The sequence below is a fragment of the Manis pentadactyla genome, chromosome 2, assembly GCF_030020395.1.
Source record: "Manis pentadactyla isolate mManPen7 chromosome 2, mManPen7.hap1, whole genome shotgun sequence".
Taxonomy (NCBI): Eukaryota; Metazoa; Chordata; class Mammalia; order Pholidota; family Manidae; genus Manis; species Manis pentadactyla.
Window position 1 is genome coordinate 231,266,651 of NC_080020.1, and position 20,497 is coordinate 231,287,147.

The following is a 20,497-nucleotide window of genomic DNA, read 5'->3' on the forward strand; positions in this document are numbered from 1 at the left end:
CAGTCGCAACTGCAGGCTCCAGAAGAAAAGCCAATGACCCAGTATCAGGCTCTAGAAAAAGGTGGGGGGTTAGAGATGTCCAGCACCTACAGGGTGACACATCGTTCAAAGACTGGAAAGGGTAAAGGAAATGAGGGTTACTTTTTTTACTTCAAATAAAAGCATTTGCAGAGTACACTCTCGGAACACACCCTTCAGCAATCTCTAGGATCTCAGAAGGTCCCCAGGACCGGAAGGCTCACACACACACAGTTTAAGTATTTAGAGAAATTAGTGTTATTGAACGCCATTAGCACTGTTGAGAGCCAGCTCTGTGGGCGAGTGGGCAAAGGTGCCTGAGAGAACATATGGACCAACGATGCAGGGAACCACCCCTTGCAGAGGACACCATGCTCTGCACCTTAGGGACTGCGAGCCCAGGCCTGCCAATGGCCAGGGGGGTGCCAGGTTCACCAATTTCCCTCTAAACAATCACATCACACTTCCACCTTCTCTATCTCATCCTTCCAGGCAGCCATACTTTATGCACATGCGAGGGAATGAGAACAGGAAGTTGTAGAACTGCAGTACATACAGCAAGCATTTACTAAGCGTGTTCAAGCCTCTTGACACCCTCAAGGCTGCATACACGCAAGGCCTCCCGTGCTGAGATCACCATCCAGCCTCAGCTGCATCAAGCTGTGATCACAGGGTGGAGGGATTTGTACTCCAACAGAGGCAAGTGCAGGCGACAGAGGAGGGGCTTCGCAACTGGCTCTCGGAACACAACTCCTGCACATACCTACGGGTGACCAGTAGGACACCATTCCCTGGACTCCCCAGGTGTGGGTGTGGGGGCTGAGAGTACACAGGGCTGCAGCTAGGCCAGGAGCTGCCTCGCAGGTTCAGATAAAGTGTCTGCATTTGGCCCTTGAGGCCTTGAGAGCCACTGATTTGAGTTTTGAATAAAGATTATCTTCATTTTGTCATTTTGGGACAGTTACTCTGCAGCACAGGGGCCCAGAAATGTGTTAGAGATCAGCTGCAGATGAGTGGTGATCATCTGGGAGCGGCCTCCCTGAGTTCCTAGTGTATGTAGGCAGTGCAGGCTCTCAGACAATATTCAAGGGGGTGGACTACAAACCACCAAGCCTCCAGGATGCTACACGGAGGCTGAGCAGTACCCCAGAGGCTAGCAGACTGAAACAGCTCTTTGAGGATGCACCTGGGGTCAATAGCAAAATGGAAGGAACTCCCATCTAAGAACTGAGACCCAGACTGCAGACCCAGATGCAAGGCAAATTCATGGGCTCTTGGACATGAGCAGCATCTTAAGTCAGGGTTAGTAGCAGGGGTCCCCAGGGCAATCATGGGGATCGGTGAGATGACCCACACACAGGAAATGCAAAAGCATCAAGGCACAAATGAGAGCATCGAGGCAGGGAGCTGAAGGCACCTCCTCTGTGAACAGCTCTCAGTCTCCATTCAGCCACCTCACAGCTATTTTAGGTACACACCATGTGCCAGACACCGAAGATACCAGAGAAGGAAAGGGCCATCCTCCAAGTGTTTATAAGACAATAAATGGCTATAACTGTGCGTCTCATCCAGAAAAACAGAGCAAAAAAGTAAATTGTCAGTTGGCAGCCAAGAATCCTTTGTGTCAGACACAATGTTCTATAAACCAAATCTCCTTTGCATATAATTGGGCTATTCTGGAACCAGACCCCCTTTGCATGTAATCGGGCTATTCTGGAAACAGACCCCCTTTGCATGTAATCGAGCTATTTGGGAACAGCCCAGAAGCCTTCAAAATGTCTAGAGGGAACATCTCATTGCCAGAGGTCTCACAGGGCTCCCAGCCCTGTGATATTTTGTAGCTTCTTTTAGAGTCAAGAACTGTAGAGATTTTGTACTTACTTGGAATTTAACTAGTATTTAAATGTGCCGATTATAGCCACAAACACACTTCTTATTCCAGTGTGTGGTTGGTGAGGTGGATGGAAACAGCTTTGGAAATTTACAGCACAGAAATAGCATGTGGTCTGTCTGCTTGAATGAATCGATCCCTCTGTGAACAACAGTGAGAAGACTAGCAAAGAGCCTGAAGCAAACCAAAGACAGAGAATGAACTGGTCTTTCTGCAACCATATCCCCAGGACCGGACACTGCTCAGGCTTCTCTGTGGTCCGGGAGACCCCTGAGGATGGCAGCAGCAGACCCAGGGCTGGGGCTTAAAACACAAGGCTGGCTGCAGACTGGGATCACCCAAGCAAAATGTCAAGACATGATCTGCATTTGAAGAAAATAGTTACATTGGCAATGTGCAAATCATTTCCTAATGGGCTTTGCACAGAGTAGCAACTCTATGTGGCTGTGAGAACGATCTCTTGGTGGAAGGAAGGCCTAGAAAGGGCTGCACAGAACTAAACTCCGATCCAGCTGCCAGCCGACCCAGGACCCCTTGCGGCTTCCCGTCTCTCCTCTGCTGAGATGTAGGGTTAAATGGAAAGGACCTTTCTGCGCGCTCTGGGATTCCCTGGCTTTACCTGGGGGCCACAGGGGTGGGCTATAGGTGCTCCAAGCTGTTCCAATCTGAGCCTGGGCTGACGTTCATTTCTACTTACTTTTAAAACATTGGGTTTCCACAGGACTGTTCTGAAAAAAGATCACTATACCATCACCTCCCCAAAATAATTTTGGAAGCTGTTGTACCTCATGAGCTCTGATTTCCTTTAAGCCAAATGTTCTACAATTCTGTATCCAGACACAATGGGGTGTTACCTTATAGTGGAAAGTTCATGAAAAAAGGGACTTCTAATCTTGCCTCAATAGGTTCTGGCAACATGCCGCAGATACCTAATAAACACATTTGATAAAGAAACCCTGATAAGCCCCAGAAGCCCACATCACTGAGGAAAATCACAGGGCAAAGAGGTTTCTTTTTTAAAAAAAATACACAATTGGCCTTTTTCTTTTTTGTGCGGGAGGGAGGTAATCGCGTGAGTCTCTTTATAAGTGGTGCTATACTATAGAAAATCAGGGTAAAATGAAACTATAGAGTTAAAAATCTACAGTACCATGTAGATGGTAATGAATCTTAACGCTGTTGTGTTCTGTGTTGTTTGTATGCTGTACAAGGGAACCCTTCTGTTCACATACAGCTTAAATTTGGATTGTTCATCCAGTCCAAACCGACCAAAAAATATTTCTTTACACAAACACTTGCTCCCACTTCACTGACAATCTACAGAAGACTCGGAAACCTTCCCAGCCATGAAGGGGTGAGGCACCCCCAGTGGCACTCCGAATACTGAATCAGGCTTAGGGCCCAGGAGACCATATCCTATCTTTGGTAGCTACAAGATGTAACTACTTTAGAAGAAAAATGGAGACATCTACATCTCTCTATATGATGAATTATATTTTTTGTATGTCCCCACACTGGAAAATAAATCCAAGTTAAGATACTGAACTTAAAATAAGTAAATAAGCAAGCACATCTACCTTACAAGTCTCTAAGTCAATTATAGCATTTTCTGAGGCTTTGTGTATTTTGAGACCTGTGGAGTTAAGACATTTACTTTGGACTTCATGTATACACAGTAAAATTTCAGCAGTAGCCACTAAGAGAAAAGAAATGGAATGTATACTAAAATGAAAAAGGATAAAATGGAATAAGAATACAAAGAAATGTGAACTTCAAAAGAAAAAAAAAGCAAGAAAGAAAACAGTATGGAAATAATTGGGGAGAAAAAAATCCAAACAGATTACAGATCCTAAGAAACAAATGGATTAAACTTACATTTGAACCAAAAGAAAGAAATGATAGAACAGAATTTTAAAGAGAAATACACAAAGCCATAAGAAATTGGAAAGACTGGAAGTCAAAGAATTAAGAAACATGATCCAGGAAAATGCCAAGAGAGAAAAGCTTTCACATACAACAGGATTTACAGCAAAAAGCATAACTAGAGAAAAGAAGGCACTACGTAACACTAAGAGGCCCAGTTTATCATGAAGCTATAATTTTAAGTTTGTATACACTGAATGATTTCAAACTATTAAAAAATGTATACAGTTACTGAAAAAAATGACAAATATACAACAGTGGGAAAATTCACTATACAGTGCTTAATACAGCAAACATACAACATTAGTAAAAACACAGTGATGAAAAGCACCATTAACAGCCTAAATTTAATGGACACATACAAACCTCACAATCAACAAACTCAGAATTCAGAATCTGTTCAAAAGTACATGGACCATTTACAAAGACTGACATTACACTGGTCATAAAGAATGACTCTGCAAACTTCAAATTTTTAAAGATTATTTATTCTTAAATGTGTATGTTTAAAAATAAGTATAAAAAACTATTGACTGTCTCTAGGTTAAGCAATTAGAAAAGCAACCACGGAATACACATAAATAGCGGAGAAGGAAAGACCTCTTATAGTTAAAAAAGAAAATAAAACAAAAATAAAGGGAGTCAACAAAGTGCAAAAGTATTTTTCCTTGAAAATAATAAATCATAGACTTTCTGGCAGGTTGGTCAAGGAAGGCAAAAGAAATACAGCCCAAATAAACTATATTTGTAACAAACAGCAGAGATTTAAAACTAAATGAAAAATTTTATGCTAACTTTAACTTGAAAAATAGGTAACTATAAATATACTCCTAGAAAAATATAATTTAGGAAAAACTGACTCAAAAAAATAAATCCCCAAAACTTGGGAGCTCAAATAATTTTACAAGTCTTGAAAAAATTGGACAGATAGAAATCTTCCAATAAGGAAATTAGTAAGGTCTTGTTCTCAGCTGAATATTACCAAAATTTTAAGAGCAGATCATTCAAATCACAGTTTTACAAGGAATAGGAAAAAAAAAAACAGGGAAAAAAAAAGCTTCCTCTAAGTCATACAAAAGCAGTTAAAGAAAGGAAAAATATAGCCCAAACTCACTCATGAGTAAAGAAACAAAAATTTAAAACAAAATAAGAGCAAATGGAATCCAGATGTGCATCAGACATGTAAATAGGGAGAAATAAATTGAACAAGCTAGATTTATCCTAAGAGTACAAGGGAATTTACCATTGGAATAGGCCACATGTGTGATATAACACAGAGTAAAACGGTGGGAACCATATGATCATCCTAACAGACGCAGAACAGCCTTCGATGAACTTCAACATGCATTTATGACTAAAAACATAAAACACACTGAACAAAGCAAAGGAACTTCCTTAACTTAATAAGGGGCATTTGGAAAAAAAACAACAGCAAATATCATTCAATTAAATTAGAACATTCTTTATAAAAATCACAAATGAGGAAAAGATATCTTCTTTTGCTTCAATTCAAAACTGTACTGTAGGCCCTAACTCAAACAGGAAAAAAAGAAAAAGAAAATATAAGAATTGGAAAGGAATAAACAATATTTTATTCACAAATGACTTATGTATAAGAGGAGCTATGGACAAAATATTAGAAATACTAAAGGTTTAGTAAAGCAGCTGGATGCAAGATCAATGTGCAAACGTCAATTACATTTTTGTACTCCAAGAAAGATGCTATTTCCAAAGGCATCCCCAAACTAAGGTGCCTAGGAGCAAACAAACATATATTGTAGGAGATACAGAAGATGAGTCAGACCTATCTACAGAGAAGTGTAAAACCTTATCAAAGAACATTTGTGAAGACAAATATATGGATAGTGATACAATGTTCATGGATAGGACTCACTGCACACACAAAAAAGTTAATTCTTTCTAAACTGACCTATAGATTTAATACAATCCAAGCAAATTCCCAACAGGTTTTATTGTTTTAATTGTTGCTGTTGTTTCATACACTAAATGTAAAATTGTTATAGAAGTATAAAAAAAGCTCAAGTATAGCCCAACATCACTGAATAAAGGACTTTTATTCACTGCTGATGAAAATGTGAGTGGGTATAATCGCTTTGGACATCACAACTTCTGCTAAAGCTGGTCCTTAATTAGCCTTTCTTCAGGCCCAAATGCTCCTCCTAGGCATGTAATCAAGAAACAAATTGCACATGTGTGAAGCAGAGACATGTGCAAGAAGACCAACAGCAGGATGTTTTGTGATAGTAGTAAAAGATTGAAAATAACCCAAATGTCCACTGACAAGAGAATGCATGAATTGCTAGATGTCAACATTATCATATGATGTATATTAACAGTGAGATGATAAATATTGCTACACAGAACAATATGGTTAAATCCTAGAAACAAGACACTGAATGAACAAGTCTTCTCATAAAGCAACAGCATTTTTAAGAGTAAAATCAAATGTAGTTTAGTGATACAGACTACCTAAAATAGCAAGGGAAGATCAGAAGGCACTTCGGAGTGATGGGTGGGGCATGAGGGCAGATGGATGTGTAGGACCATTCACATCAATGCCAGAGTATTGATGCTGCTCTTGTTTAAGAGACAGGTCTATGAATATTCATTAATTAGTCTTCACAACTTGCATGCATGAAGTGTTCTATGTATTAGATCCTAACACAGTTCTTTACAAGACCAGTTAGAATGTCACTACGGCAGGTAGTATGCCATAATCTAGTTTACATTTAAAAATGGGTATCTTTTCATGCACACTAAATTTTTCCAAATGAGGAAAACAATATAATAACAATAATAGTGGTTTTCTCTGGGGAGGACAAAGAGATGGAGAATTTAAATTTATATTTAAGACCATCTCTGTCATTTTAATTGTTATGCCATGTGCAAGTACTTATTTTAAAAAATTAAGTAACCAACTTAATTGGTGAGCTTTAGGAACTCAAATTCAAAGCTTAAGAGCAAAAACAGCTCAGCTCCTCAACAGATTCAGAAAACCCTATGTTGACTCATCATCAGTGAATGTAAAGGCAACATGGACGGTCTTGCTGGGCTGGTGGCCAGATCTCTGAATGGATGTCCTGGGTGATACCCACACCCTGTGCGTCCTTTGCCTCTTTGGCCAGAGAGGCAGGTCTGGGCAAAAGAAGCCCAGGTTCAGGTCCAGTACCAGCTCTGAGGGCCGGGGGATTTCATGATCCTTTTAATAGGCAGGACATCCTTCCTGTCCCATAAAAGAACAAGAATCTTCCGTAGTATAGATGATCCTCCAAAACCTGGCTAAAGTAAAGCCAATTTGATTAAGGTAGCCGTTTGACAGGAAAAACCACAGGGCCAGATTTCAAGGGAGGGGAGGGAGCCTACTCCGCCTGCCTCAGCTTGCAGCCTGGCCACCCAAGGGCAGTAGGCATATTTACCAAGGTTACTAAAACGTAAGATAAGGGGAAGGAATTGTGCTCTCAGCGTTCCCTTGCACGCAGCTCCTCCCCATATCCTGAGGAAAGCCAGCCTAAGGGGGGAGGGGGGGCAAGTTCAGCACAGCAGCGACTCAAGGCCAGTCACAGGCTCCATAAGTAACCCCTTAATGAAACTCACTGACTTACCAAATGGACATGTCCCAGTTATTTCTTTGGCCTGTACGATCCCTCACAGTTTGGGGGAAGTCACTGTTTTACATCTCCCTGGGAAATTCTCATAAACACCTTCTTCACACCATGTGCTTTTGATTTCTTCTCTGGTCTACTAGAAGCTTTTAAATCATAAAAACAAAAACAAAGTGCCTTGTAGTGCTTTCCCCAATCTAGCCTCCTCTTCAAAGATGATGAAATATGATTTTCCCCCCATCTTGGAACAGTTTATACACAGAGCATCCTGTTTTTTGGTAATCCTCACATTTAGGTCACTTCCTCTCTCAGGGGAGACATCAGAGTGTGCTCCTCATTCTGACTTTTTAAAACCCCCAAGAGCATTTGATTTTCTTACTGGGGGGTGTTGGTGATGAGACTACAGTCCCTGGTGCTCACTTCAGCTAGCACACCAGTGCTGAAGTTGAACTGACAAAGAGGATCAAGAACGAAAGGACAAAGTACTATGTGGTCAGCTTGCATGGTCCACACTCCCAGGGATAGAGCCCCCGGCCCCCACCTCAGCACTTCTGTTCTCTGCACACCAATCCTGCCCATTCAGGCTGAAGTTCCTAAATTCTGCAAATAATTTGTCATATCTCAGTGTATATGACCTTGAGTAGGCACAATTACTCCTGAGATGCAAAGTATCTTTAGAAGCCAATAAAGCACCGGCCAATATGTCTTACAGAAGCGCTTCCAAAAGTCCAGCATCCAGAGATAACCCCACCCCACGCCCACCAATCTCTTGCCCATCATAATCCTTGGAGTTTATAAATGAACCTCCATGTGCACCACACACTGCTGTTTCATTAGCTTCCACAACTTTCCTGTGGTTATAGCTGCTGCTTTTCAATCTTAAATAACTTCATTCTTGACCAAGACATTTTCCAAGATTTCCTAATCTTCCCTGCTTTCCTGGTGCTGAGATTCACCTCCTGAAAATCCCTCTAAAACCTTCTTTTTCAGGCAGAAAGGCCACCTGAGATCTGGAAGTTGGGCATCCTTGGTTTATTGCACCTCCACCAATTACCAGTTGCATCATCTTGAGCAGGTCACTTTCAGTCTCAGTTTTTCAACTGGAGTACGGAAAGAGCAACAGCTATAACCACAGGAAAGTTGTGGAAGCTAATAAAACAACAGTGCATGGTGCACATGGAGGTTCATTTATAAACTCCAAGGCCATATACAAATGACAGCTGTTAACAACAACTACTAGCTATTCCATCCCTCCCTAGACATGTGGACAGTGACTTCAGGAGCCTGAGATTAAAATCAGACTCCTCTAAGGCTGTCCATTTTTTCTTTGTGCTGTGATGAAAAACATCTCTTAGCCAAATTCTCCAGATTCCTAAGGCCCTGCCTTGCAATCAGAATAACCCTCCTCAAAGAACAAAACCTGTACGACCATCAGAGCACCCAGTGCTCCTCAGAGCTGTGATTCCAGTGCCTCCTGTCACCTCCTTTCCATCTTCTGTGATTCCCAGTGTGGAATGGGTGCCGTACGCACACACATGCCAACTCCCTCTCCCCTTCCCACGGGTCCCAGGAGGCTTCAGGTCATCATTTCATTTGCTCTCATTCTTAACCAGTTACCAACATTTGAGTAACTAATGTCTGAATGTTATTTGCACCTTATGAGAAATTTCCCCACCCTTCATGCACATCTCATCCTCTGGATAGGTAGGGAAGCATTCCTGTCATTTCTATCTTATGATGAAACAAGCCAGGCTCTGACAGTTCAGTGACTTTCCCAAGCTTACCTGGGCAGGTAGGGGCAAGGCTGGGTCCTGAGCCATCTCTGACTCTCCATGTTGCTCCCTTCCCACCCCACCACAGAACCTCTCATTAGCTCTATGTGGCCCAAAGCAGAGACTTTCCTTTTTTTTTTTTTTTAGCTTGATTTCAGCCAAAAATAACTTTTTAAAAGTATACAGGCCCTTAGCACATTCCTCAGTTGCCATCTAAAACTTATGTAAGAATTTTAAGTAGCTGCAAAAGATGTAATCTCTGGCATACTGGAAATAAAGTGTTTTGAAAATAAAGCAACAAGTGAAAAAATTTAATTTCTAGTAAATTATTTAGTTTTAAAATATTTATGAATAGCCAATTTTAAGAAATAATAACAAAGCTGAATATGTCCTGATTTCAAATTATATTACAAAGTGATAGTTATCAAAGCAGTATTGCATTAGCATAAACCAGACACACAGATCACTTTTTTTTATCAAGCCCAAAAATAAACCCATGCATATATTGTCAATTAATTTTCCACAAAGTCACTAAGAATATACAATTGGGAAAGGATAGTCTTTTCAATAAGTGGTATTAGGAAAGCTGGACAGCCACATGCAAAAAGATAAAATTAGACCATCTTATACCATATCAGAAATCAGCTCAGAGTGAACTGAAGACCTGACTGTAAGACCCAAAACAATGAAAGTCCTAGAAGAAAAGATAAAGGGTAAGACATTAATCTTTGCAATGATTTTTTTTTTTATTTTACACCAAAAGCAAAGGCAATAAAAGCAAAAGTAAACAAGTGTGGGACTACATCACACTAAAAAGCTTCTGCATGGAAAAGAAATCATTAGAAAAATGAAAAGACAATCTATGGAATGGGAGAAAATATCTGCAAACCACATATCTGATCAGGGGTTAACTCAAAGACGTATCTGCACTCCGTGTTCACTGTAGCCCTATTCATAATAGCCAAGGTATCTAAGTGTCCAATGACAGGTATAATAGATGAAGAGAATGTGGTACACATGATGGGTTATTATTCTGCCTCAGAAATGGAGGGGAATCCTGCAACAACACGGAGGAACTGGAAGGGAATTATGCAAGCGAAATAATGCCAGACAAAAAAGATATAGACTGCATGGTATCACTTACATGTGAAATCTAAAAAAAAGAAAAAAAGTAAAGCTCATAGAAACAGAGAATAGAAAGGTAGTTGCCAGAAGCAGGGGGTGGGGAGAGGTTGGTAAAAGGGTACAAACTTTCAGTTATAAAATGAATAATATCTGAGGACGTAACATACAACATAGTGACTACAGTTGATAAAACTGTATTATAAGATCAAAATTTGCAAAGAAAGTAGAATTTAAATGTTCTAACCAAAAATTAAATAAATAAACATGTGAGGCAATGGATTGTTAATTAACTTGATAGTGGGGATCCCTTCACAATGTATACACGTATCAAATCATTATGTCGTACTATATAAATATAGTTTTATTTGTCAGTCATACCTCAATAAAGCTGAAAAAAAAGAAGTTAAAAAAATAGTCATTCTCAAAGCAAAACAAAAAAAAAGTTGGGTTGTTTTTCTCCTGAAGTTTGTGTATCCGTAAGTAAATACCCCCATGTTGACTGACTATAAGATCCTATGCAAGATCAATTTTGTTTCGAGTACTTTATTTTTACAGATGCAATAACTTTACTCCCTCGTTCATATAAGTATATAAATGAGAACAGGTGGTGGTGTTTAAAAATGAAACTCAACTCTCTGTACTGCCTCCACATATAAGCTAAAAGTCAGAGAGTAATAAAATTAAAACTAGTTTTCGTGATCCACTGAATTTAATCAGTGATCGTCCTAGAAAGGAAACCTTTGGAAGCCAGTGACCTGCATTAGAATGACTTACAAAGATAGTTATTCAAGCCACACTTTCTAGGAAGGACATGAAAAGATCAGACCAATTGTGCGCATCACTTGCTGTCTTAGCTGGATCTTGTTTAAAGAAATATATTAAGTAAGAATTTGAAAAGCAATTAATTCCAATGCACCCTTCCATGCAAAATATCATAATGCATGATTCTCTTATAACAATGCTTCAATTATAGTTTGACCATATTATCTACAAATTTAGCTCATCCCAACAACTTAAGAGACAAAGTTAATTTTCACTGTCAGATCAATCAGCCAAAAGACTTCCCTTCTATCAGAAAAGGTGAGAGAGAGATATTTTCCTGAAACACTGAGAAATGAATTAAGGGACACATTTACAAACTCGATTATTAAGATCAGTAAAGTCAGGATTAAATGGTCATTGAATCATATTATCTATTTTATAATAAATAAATACAATGACCAGCTACTGATGGTTTCCTCATTGGTATTTAATCAAGCAATGTTAAATGTACCTAAAATTGTATTATTTGTGGAACTCTAAGTATGATGAAAGCATGCTATTTCTTTCATAAATATGTATGCATGTGACCATGAAGCTCTGTTGTTAGGCTTTTGGGAATAATCCAAAAAGTACTATATTTTTAAAATCAGGGAGAAAAGATATGCATTAATATTGCTAAGCCACCTGATTAACCTTTCCCTTTTGACTCTCTCTGCTGTTTCCAGTCTTATCTTCGTATTGCAAGCACCACATGCCTAAAAATTGTCCAAAACACTTTCTTTAAAAAATCCCTGTCACTGCTCTTCCCAAATTGTACTGGTTTTCCACGGGCCAGAGGACAGATTTCAGCTCCACATGCTGAAGGTCCGGGAACTGTTCCCATCTCTCTTCTCTCACTGCAGGCCAGGAATGTCTCCTTTGTAAGGCGACACTCCAGGTCTCAGCCCGCATTTCCCATCCCTTCAATCTGTCCTGTGCTCAGTTTTGGGGGTTGAGTTCCACACCCTCTGCTCCTTAGATCAGTCGGACAGACCTGCCCCGTGTCTCCTGCCTGTTTTCCCCCAAAGCGCAAGCACATGACCTTGCGTACAGCAGGGGCTCATTTCCATGTGTCCTGCTTGATCAGTCTGCAGCAACCTGTACTGTCCTGGGGGACAGGTGCTCCCTGTTCTCTGACCCACAGCTGTCACTGCCACTGGGATCTGCTGCTTCCAGAAGAGGGACCCAGGCAGCCCACTGGCTGGACAGCCTGGCAGAAAGGACAGCACACATGTGAAACGGCCAAAGCTCTCAAAGCAAACAAATAAAGGGACAAGAAGTAAAAAACAAGTATCAGCTATGATCAGTCAGTGGGAAAATGTGGTCATGATGATTTATTTTAATAGAACCTTCAGCCACAGCATCTCAGAACAGCATCTTAGGTGTTTCCATTTCTAAAAATATCACTGGTTTAACCACCTCAGCCACTCTGAAACCGTGAGAACCGAAGCAGGGTACTGATATTTTCAATTCTAGTTAGGGTTTGAAACGACCTTTGCCTTACGGCTTCGCGAGCCGAGAGCAGGTCTGCAGGGAGCAGGGCCTCTGCAGCCGCAGTCCCCCCACTGCACACCTTTCCTGGCACCGAGCAAGGCCCAGGCTGAGTTAAAGCTCCTCAGCTGAAGATTCCTTTTTTTTTAACCAATGACATTCTCCACTTGGAGAAAAAAACAGAACAAAACCATGTTTCAGATTTAGCTTTTCAATCACAGAAGTGTGAATTGGGGGTGGTTTATATCTCAGAAAGATTGTTTCTCTTTATAAATCCTAAACATTTAAAAATATCTCTGCTTGTGCTGGAATGTCATTTACTGGTATTGTCAACATTAATCTTTGGTGACTCTGAAGCCGTTTCATAGTTCTTGGAATTTGCTGGAGACAGAATCCTAAAGGGCACATCCCGGGAGAAGGGCATGGGTGGCTGTGGGGAGACTTCTGCCCTCTGCGCTGGGCCCTGTGGGCCTTCCCAGGGTGCGCTCAGGTCCCCCTACCTGAGGGGAGCTAGATCTCTGGACCAGTGCGTCACTGCAGAGAAAGAGGCAGTAACTCTAAAAGGTTAAAAAGAGGTTATAATGCACTTCATTTCCAGGGCATGTGCGGAGGCGGGGGGAGCAGCCTCCGATGTGCTCTTTGCCGCTCCCTCTCCCTTAGCCCGGTGGTGTGGGGTCCTTACCCCACTGGCTCGAGGGCTGTTGGCTTCCCTGGGCCTCGGCAGAGAAGTGGGCCAGTGACTTCTGTGCTAGCAGCATATTCCCAGTGTTGCCAGCTGGGAACGGTGGTAAGCTGGTGTGTGGTTAGGGCTTCAGTGAGGTTTACCCCACAGGCCCTTTTAAAGCTCAGACAGTGCAAAGGCCAGGCAGGCTGACGAGCTGCTGGGTCTCTCAGCGAGGGACGTCGGGGTACAGGTGCCCGCCAGTACCCCACATTCCCAGTTCCATGCCTACCTCAGCCACGGTCCGTCTCTCCAGCCACGTCCCCCAGAGCCCCGGCCTGACAGCGCCGACCCCCCATCCGTCCACCGCCCATGCCATCTCCTCCCTGCCCGATGTCCTCTCTCCTCACATCTCTGCCTCGGTCTCCAGGTGTCTGATGACACGTCTCTCCTGCATACACTGCCAGCGCTTGTCACCATCTCATGGTGCCGCTCTCTGCTTGGCCACATGATAGTTCAATTCTTGATCTACTGTGTGCTTTCAACACCCCACCTGGACTGTGTGGAGAAAGACCACAGCGATCACTGACTGGGGCCTTTGAAGCCTGGTCACAAGCTTCAGGTGGGCTCTGGAAGTCACAAGGTGATCACTGTACAGCCCCTTCTTTTCCTAGAGGATTCCTCACGGGGTCCCTCGTCTCTCCAAACTTATGATCCCTCCTGCACAGTGGCACTCTCAGCGAGGGATGTTATTTCCTATTTCACAAGGGAAATATGAGCAAGTCAGAAGAAAACCACAGAGCCTCCTACTCCAAACGCCGCTAGCTCCGCGCACGCAGTGCTGTCACCGAGTCCGTTCCCACCAGTGACGGGCGGCCCTCTTCGGAAAGCAAGTACCTGTACCTGTGCACAGGTGCACCTCTCACCTACCCGAGAAATCATTTTAGCAGCCCTGGTCCCACATTTCCATTTTTCACCCTCTACTGAATCATTCCCATCAGTATACAGGCATAATGCTAAGGCTTCCAACTGAAAACTAATTCTCTTAGCCTCATTTTCCCCATGAGAACTACCCCACATTCTGCTCCCCTTTGCAGCAAAGCTTCTCAAAAGCAGTTGTGAACAATCTCTGTCTCCAATCCTCCCCTGCAGCCTCCCCTCCCACCCACTCCAATCGGGCTTCTGTTGCCATAGCCACCAGACCCACATGGCATTCTCCTGTTTTTACCAAAACCACCGATGACCTGCATGGCCCTAGTCTAAGAGTCAGTGTCAGTTCCCACCCGGCCCAGCCCGTCCGCACGCTGGACACAACCCAGCGCTCTCTCCTTCCGAGGCGATTTCGTGCGGCTGCCACGCCTCCCCACCCTGGCTTTCCTCTCCCTGGCTGGTTGTTCCCTCTCCATCTCTTTGGCGGGTGCTTCCTCTTCTCCTGCTGCTAACAGAGCTGGAATGTCCCTGGAGCCAATCTTCAAATCTTCTGCTGACGACCACACCCCATCTGATCTCATTCCTTTAAACACCAGCCACAGGCAGAAGACGCCACTGCGTCTCCAGCTCAGGCCCCCGGCTTCACCATCAGGCCTGGGTAGAACTGCCCTCCGGGTCTCCACTTGGCTCTCTCGAAATCTCAAACCCAACATGTTCAAAACTGAACTTCTACCTCTTTTTGTGCACAAACCTTCTCCACCTGGAGCCTGTCCCATCTCAGTTTGGTGGCAACTCCGTCTATTTACACAAGCTAAAATCTGTGACATCAATACAGACTTCTCCCTTCTTCTCCCAACCCATCCCCATTCTGCCAGGATATTAAGGGGTCTGTCTTCAAAGTACATCTAGAATGTGACTATGTCTCACTACTTCCACTGCTAGCAATGGAGCAAGCCGTTACCTCTTGTTTGAATTACTACAGTGGCTGTCTCTAATGGCCTCACAATGGTCTCCTGGCCTACCCCCATCCACCACCCTACATGCCATTAACAACACAGGTGAGAATGAGCCCATTAAAATGGGATGCACACCCTGTCCCTCCTTTGCCTAAAACCCTGTACTGATTTCCCATTGAAAAACCAAGAATTCCCCAACAGCCTACAAATGGTAGGCACGGTCAGGCCCCTGTCACCTCCCCCATTGCAGACTCAATGCTCTCTGCTGGCTCCCCTCCACCACCCCACCTCCTTGGGGTTCCTCTAACATGCTGACAAAACAGAATGGACCTAGGGCCTGAGCACCCATGTTTTCTCCAACTACAGTGCACTTGCCCCAGACACTAAATGGTGAGCTCCCACAATCCCTTAAATTCATGTGCAATTGACAACTTTGTAGTGAGACCTTGACCACTCCATTTAACATTTGTCTTCCCCACTCCTCAAAACCTGGTCTTTTTCCTTTCTCCATTTATGCCTTATAACAAAACATGGAATGTGCTTCTCCATCCACTATCTGTGGTCTGTCTCTCCATGCCCGTCTCCACCCCGTCCTCCACTCACATGCCCACTAGACTCTCCAGGAGAGCAGGCATCTGTATCTGTTGTGCTCACTGTATGTCCAGAGTTAGAACTGCACCTTGCACAACACAGGGACTCAATCCATGTGTTCTCAGTGCAGGAATAACCACTGGGACCCTGCATGCTCCAGTCTGATTTTCTAACCCTGTTTCCTGGCCTACCAAATGAGACCAAATGTCAACCTCACAAGGTTGCTGTAAACAGTAAATGAGGACCATTGTGGAACTCTTTGTAAAGTATTAACAACTATATCAGCTTAGCATAAAAAATTGAGGACCAGCATTAAAGTTCATTCAGGGCAAGCATCCTAGGTAATTGCTTACATGAAGTAGACAAATCCATCCAGGCAGACCTATAGTCTTTCCCAATAATGGACTAAAATTTCACTAAGAAGACATAAATGAAGGTTTCCAAGCTTTCATTTTCCAAATTCAAAGTTACCTCTGAGAAGTCCTGAGGGGAGGGACTGACTGTCTTCTGGCTGAATCCTGGTGTCCTGGTATACTATGGGCATTCAGCTGGCTCCTCCCTCATGCCAGGCTGACCACGTGGAGCAGTGGGTGAAGGTCTCTGCCACTGGGGTCCCTGCAGACCCAGGAGACGGGAGCGATCAGGCTCAGCAGAGTGCTCGGCACCTGGGGACAGGAGAAGAGCGCAGAGGCTTACAGAGCGGGTGGGAGGGGAGGCGATGCGCTGACTCAGGGCCACCGAGCACCGGCCTTTAAGATCTCCCAGCCAGGAGAGAAGGACATTGACATAAGTACTAGAAATCATATCAGATCAAACATTCAAAAAGTATCATAGTTCACTGGAGAAGGAACTGAGGTTTACGACGTAACAAACCAAATTCCACCAAGAAGTTAACAGATAGATCCACCAACACAGACAATTCTCAGACAATAAATTGTTCCAGGGTCTTTCTTTCTGTCCCCTCCTTTTCCAAGCCCAGCCACTCATGTTTATTCCAATAGGACTCCTACAGTGAGAGGATTAGGTCCACAGGAAAGCTTAAATGTATAATCAAGTATTAAAAATAAGGCAAGATTATGTCAGTAGTAATCCCAAGGAAACCACTAACAAGTAACTCAAAACTGTACTATAAAATAAACAATGTATACTAGAAACTACATAAACAAGGCAAAAGGGAGAAATAAAGGAACACAAAAGACACTAAGACCCATTGGAAACAAACTGCAAAATAGCAGACAAAAATTCTGCTTTATGAGTAATTATATAAAATGGTCTAAACACTCCAATCAAAAGGCAGAAGTTGGTAGATGGATTAAAGAAATATATGCTATTAGAAGAAACACACTTTATAATAGCATCAAAAAGAATAAAATGTTACTGAATAAATTTAACAAAAACTGTGCAAGACTTGTACATTGAAAACTACTAAAGCATCATTAAAAGAAATAAACGCCTAAATAAATAGACATTCTGTGCTCACGGATTGGAAGACAATATTGTTAAGCACGGAATACTCCCAAATTGACGCAATCTCTACTAAAATCTCAGTTTCCCTTTTTGCAGAAATTGACACGCTGATCCTAAAATTCATGTAGAAATCCAAGAGACTTCAAATAGCCAAAAGAGCCCTGAAAATGGAAGGCAAAGTGGGAGGAGTCACACTTCCTGATGTTAAAAAAGAGAGAGAAAAAGCTATACTAATCAAGATAGTGTGATACTGACATAATGACAGATGTATCGACCAATAAATTAGAATTGACAGTCCAGAAATAAACCCTGTACATTCATGGTTAATTAACTTTTGAAAAGACTGCCATGACAACTCATGACAAAAGAGTAGGTGATAGCCTTTTCAACAAATGATGCAGACATTTCAAAAATGAATCTCGACATAGACCTCACACATTTTCATAAAAATTACCTCAAAATGGGTCCATTGACCCAAAAGTAAAAGCGAAAATTTTATAAACTCCTAGAAGAAAACAAAGAAGTAAACTCTTGTAACCTTAGATTAGGCACTAGTTTCTTAGATATGTCATCAAAAGCAAAATCAACAAAAGAAAAAAAATAAATTCTAACTCCATCAAAATTTAAAGATTTTGTATGTTAAAGTATACCATCAATAAAGTAAAAAGAAGCCCACAGAAGAGGAGAAAGTATATAGAAATCATATATCTGATAAGGACCTTGGAACTAGATTATATAGAGAACATATAATTCAACAGTAAAAAGACAATTAACCAAAATAAAAAAATGGGGAAATGATTTGAATAGGTATTTTTCCCAAAAAGGAATTCAAATGTCCAATAAGCACATTAAAAAAATTCTCAACATGATAACTCAATTAAGGAAATACAAATAAAAACTACAGTAAGATGTCACCTCACACCCATTAGAACGGCTAGAATCAAAAGACAGATAATAACCAGTGTAGGTGTGGATGTGGAGAATTTTGAACCCTTCCAAATTGCTGCTGGGCATGTAAAGTGGTGCAAGTTGCATTAGGAAATAATTTGGCAGTTCCTCGAAGCGTTAAACATAGAGTTACCGTGTGATCCAGCGATTCCACACCTATGCATATACCCAAGAGAATGGAAAACAAGCGTCCACACAAAAACCTGTATGTGTGTGTGCAAAGCAGAACAGCATTATTCAAAATGGCCAAAAAGTGGGAACAATCCAAATGTCTATCAGTTGGTGAGTGTGTGAACAAAATGTGCTATATCCATGCAGCAGATTTGGCCATAAAAAGGAATGATGTCCCGATGCACGCAACAGCATAGATGAGCTGTGAACGTGTCATGTCAAGAGAAAGAAGCCAGCCACAACAGGCCACATACAGAAAGAAATGAAATGTCCAGAATAGTCAAGTACAGAGACAGGCAGTAGCATAGTGGTTTCCAGGGGTTCAGGCTAGGTGACTGCTAATAGATCTGGGGTTTTTTGGAGGTGCTGAGACTATTCTGAGTTAGATGGTGGTGACGCTTGTACAACTCTAGGGATGTACTGAAAACCACTGAGGTGTGTATTTTAAAATGGTAAATGTTATACTATGGCAATTAGATCTCAATATAACTATTATTAAAAAAAAAGAAATGTCAATTTTTAAAATTTTAGAAGAGCAAGGCAAGATAACTCCAGGATTTCTGCAAATTTCTGTCCTCAAATACAGTATCTGCTCAGTCAGGAACACAACACCAGCATCTGAACGCTGCTGATTGTAGGCGTCCCTGCCCAGGCAGCAGAAGGCAAAATCAATTGCCTTTCTAGCGGCTTGAAAGTGGGGCATCAGACAGCAGCAAACACTTAAATCTGAGCAGACCTGAGACACACCCTGTTGGATAAGCCCACTCTTCTCCCCGGTAGCTCTTCCTTCCTCACTGTTTCATGAAAATGACAAGCTTTGCCCACATACAGCCTGTGTACGGGAATTCTCCTGAAGCCTGAGGCCGGCACTGGTATGGCTGGGAGCTCTGACCTTCCCCGCCACCGACAGCACCGGACCCTTGCACAGAGCAAGCCTCTCCACCTGTGAAAGCTGCTCCTCCTTGGTCCTGAAGCATCAAGGTCCTGCCACCAGAAAATAGGATCCCTTTTTTTGCAAATCTATTCCCTGCCTTGGCTTGGCAATAAATTCAGACCCTTGCAACAAAGGGCAATACAATGCAGTCTCTTTTACTATGTTTCTGCTGCTTTTCCCAGGTAAGAAGAGCCAGTAAGCAGAATAATAATTTTCAGCAGGAAAGAGACGCTCTCTGCTCAGCTGGTGCACTGGCAACAGGAGGCTTTTTTAGTGGCATTATAAACAGATTTATAAAGAGAGGCTGCATGCAGAGCTCTCTGCCCAGAGGACTGTGCTGTGAGCCCGCGTGGCTTTCGGGCTCTTGGCAGGTTGCAAAGCCTCCTGTCCCCACCCTTCAGAGCCCCACTGTCAAGGAGCTGACCCAATTCACATTGCCTAAGCAGCACAAACACGCGGGAGGTGCCACACTGCCCCATTTCCATGGTGGCTCCCATCCGTATGTTCAGTGCGAGTTGTGGCAGCCTCCAACCCCAGCTCATTAGCAGGTCCCTCACACTTCTCTCAGTGCTTCTCAAAGCCGCATACACAGCAAGGGGTCTGTCCCCATCCTGGTATTTCCCCAAGCCTGGAGATTTTCAGGGCAGCATTGTGCAGGGCACCAGGAATGCATGTACTGGGTTTGAGCAGAAACATCTGTAGTAAACATTCATCGATTTATCAACTTTTCTTTGCACTCCTACCATCTGCTGAGATACTAGATGGGAGTAACACAAAATGAACGAGGCGCCGTGCAGCTCTCAAGGAGTTCCAACTTTGCAGGAATCTTTACGCCCATGCGTGAGTCTCTGAGCAACTAAAAAACGGCACCACTGTTTGTCACTTGGAGCACTTATGATATATACTAAAGTACAGGATGAGGCTTCTCATTTCATTAATGCTGTACTCCTCTGGAAATTTCATCTCAATATAATTTAATTCACTTTTTTATTTGAACAGGGTTACTACATCAAATTATAAACAGAGAACTCAGTGGTTTTCAGTAACCTGAGTAAGCCAACCTGGTACAAAACTATGCATTCAAGAAACTGTTTACTCGTGTATTTCTTTCATCAACTATATGTTACATCAATACATAAATGCATCCTGTTAATGGTTATATACAAGATTATTACTTGCTAAATTAATTCACAAG

General features: G+C 42.4%; 1 protein-coding gene across 8 annotated transcripts in view; it reads right to left on the reverse strand.

The window, feature by feature from the left end:
• Nucleotides 1-20,497, reverse strand: part of RNF144A (ring finger protein 144A) — a 250,799-nt gene that overhangs the window by 210,417 nt on the left and 19,885 nt on the right. For 4 of the 8 annotated variants that reach the window (XM_057497477.1, XM_057497479.1, XM_036881871.2 and 1 more), the window contains exon 2: nucleotides 16,254-16,447. The exons of the other annotated variants lie outside the window; for them this stretch is intronic. In XM_057497477.1, coding sequence (XP_057353460.1) covers nucleotides 16,254-16,326 — 73 coding nt within the window. In that variant the 5' untranslated portion in view covers nucleotides 16,327-16,447. The remainder of the gene's footprint in view (nucleotides 1-16,253; nucleotides 16,448-20,497) is intronic. 8 annotated transcript variants of the gene reach the window in all.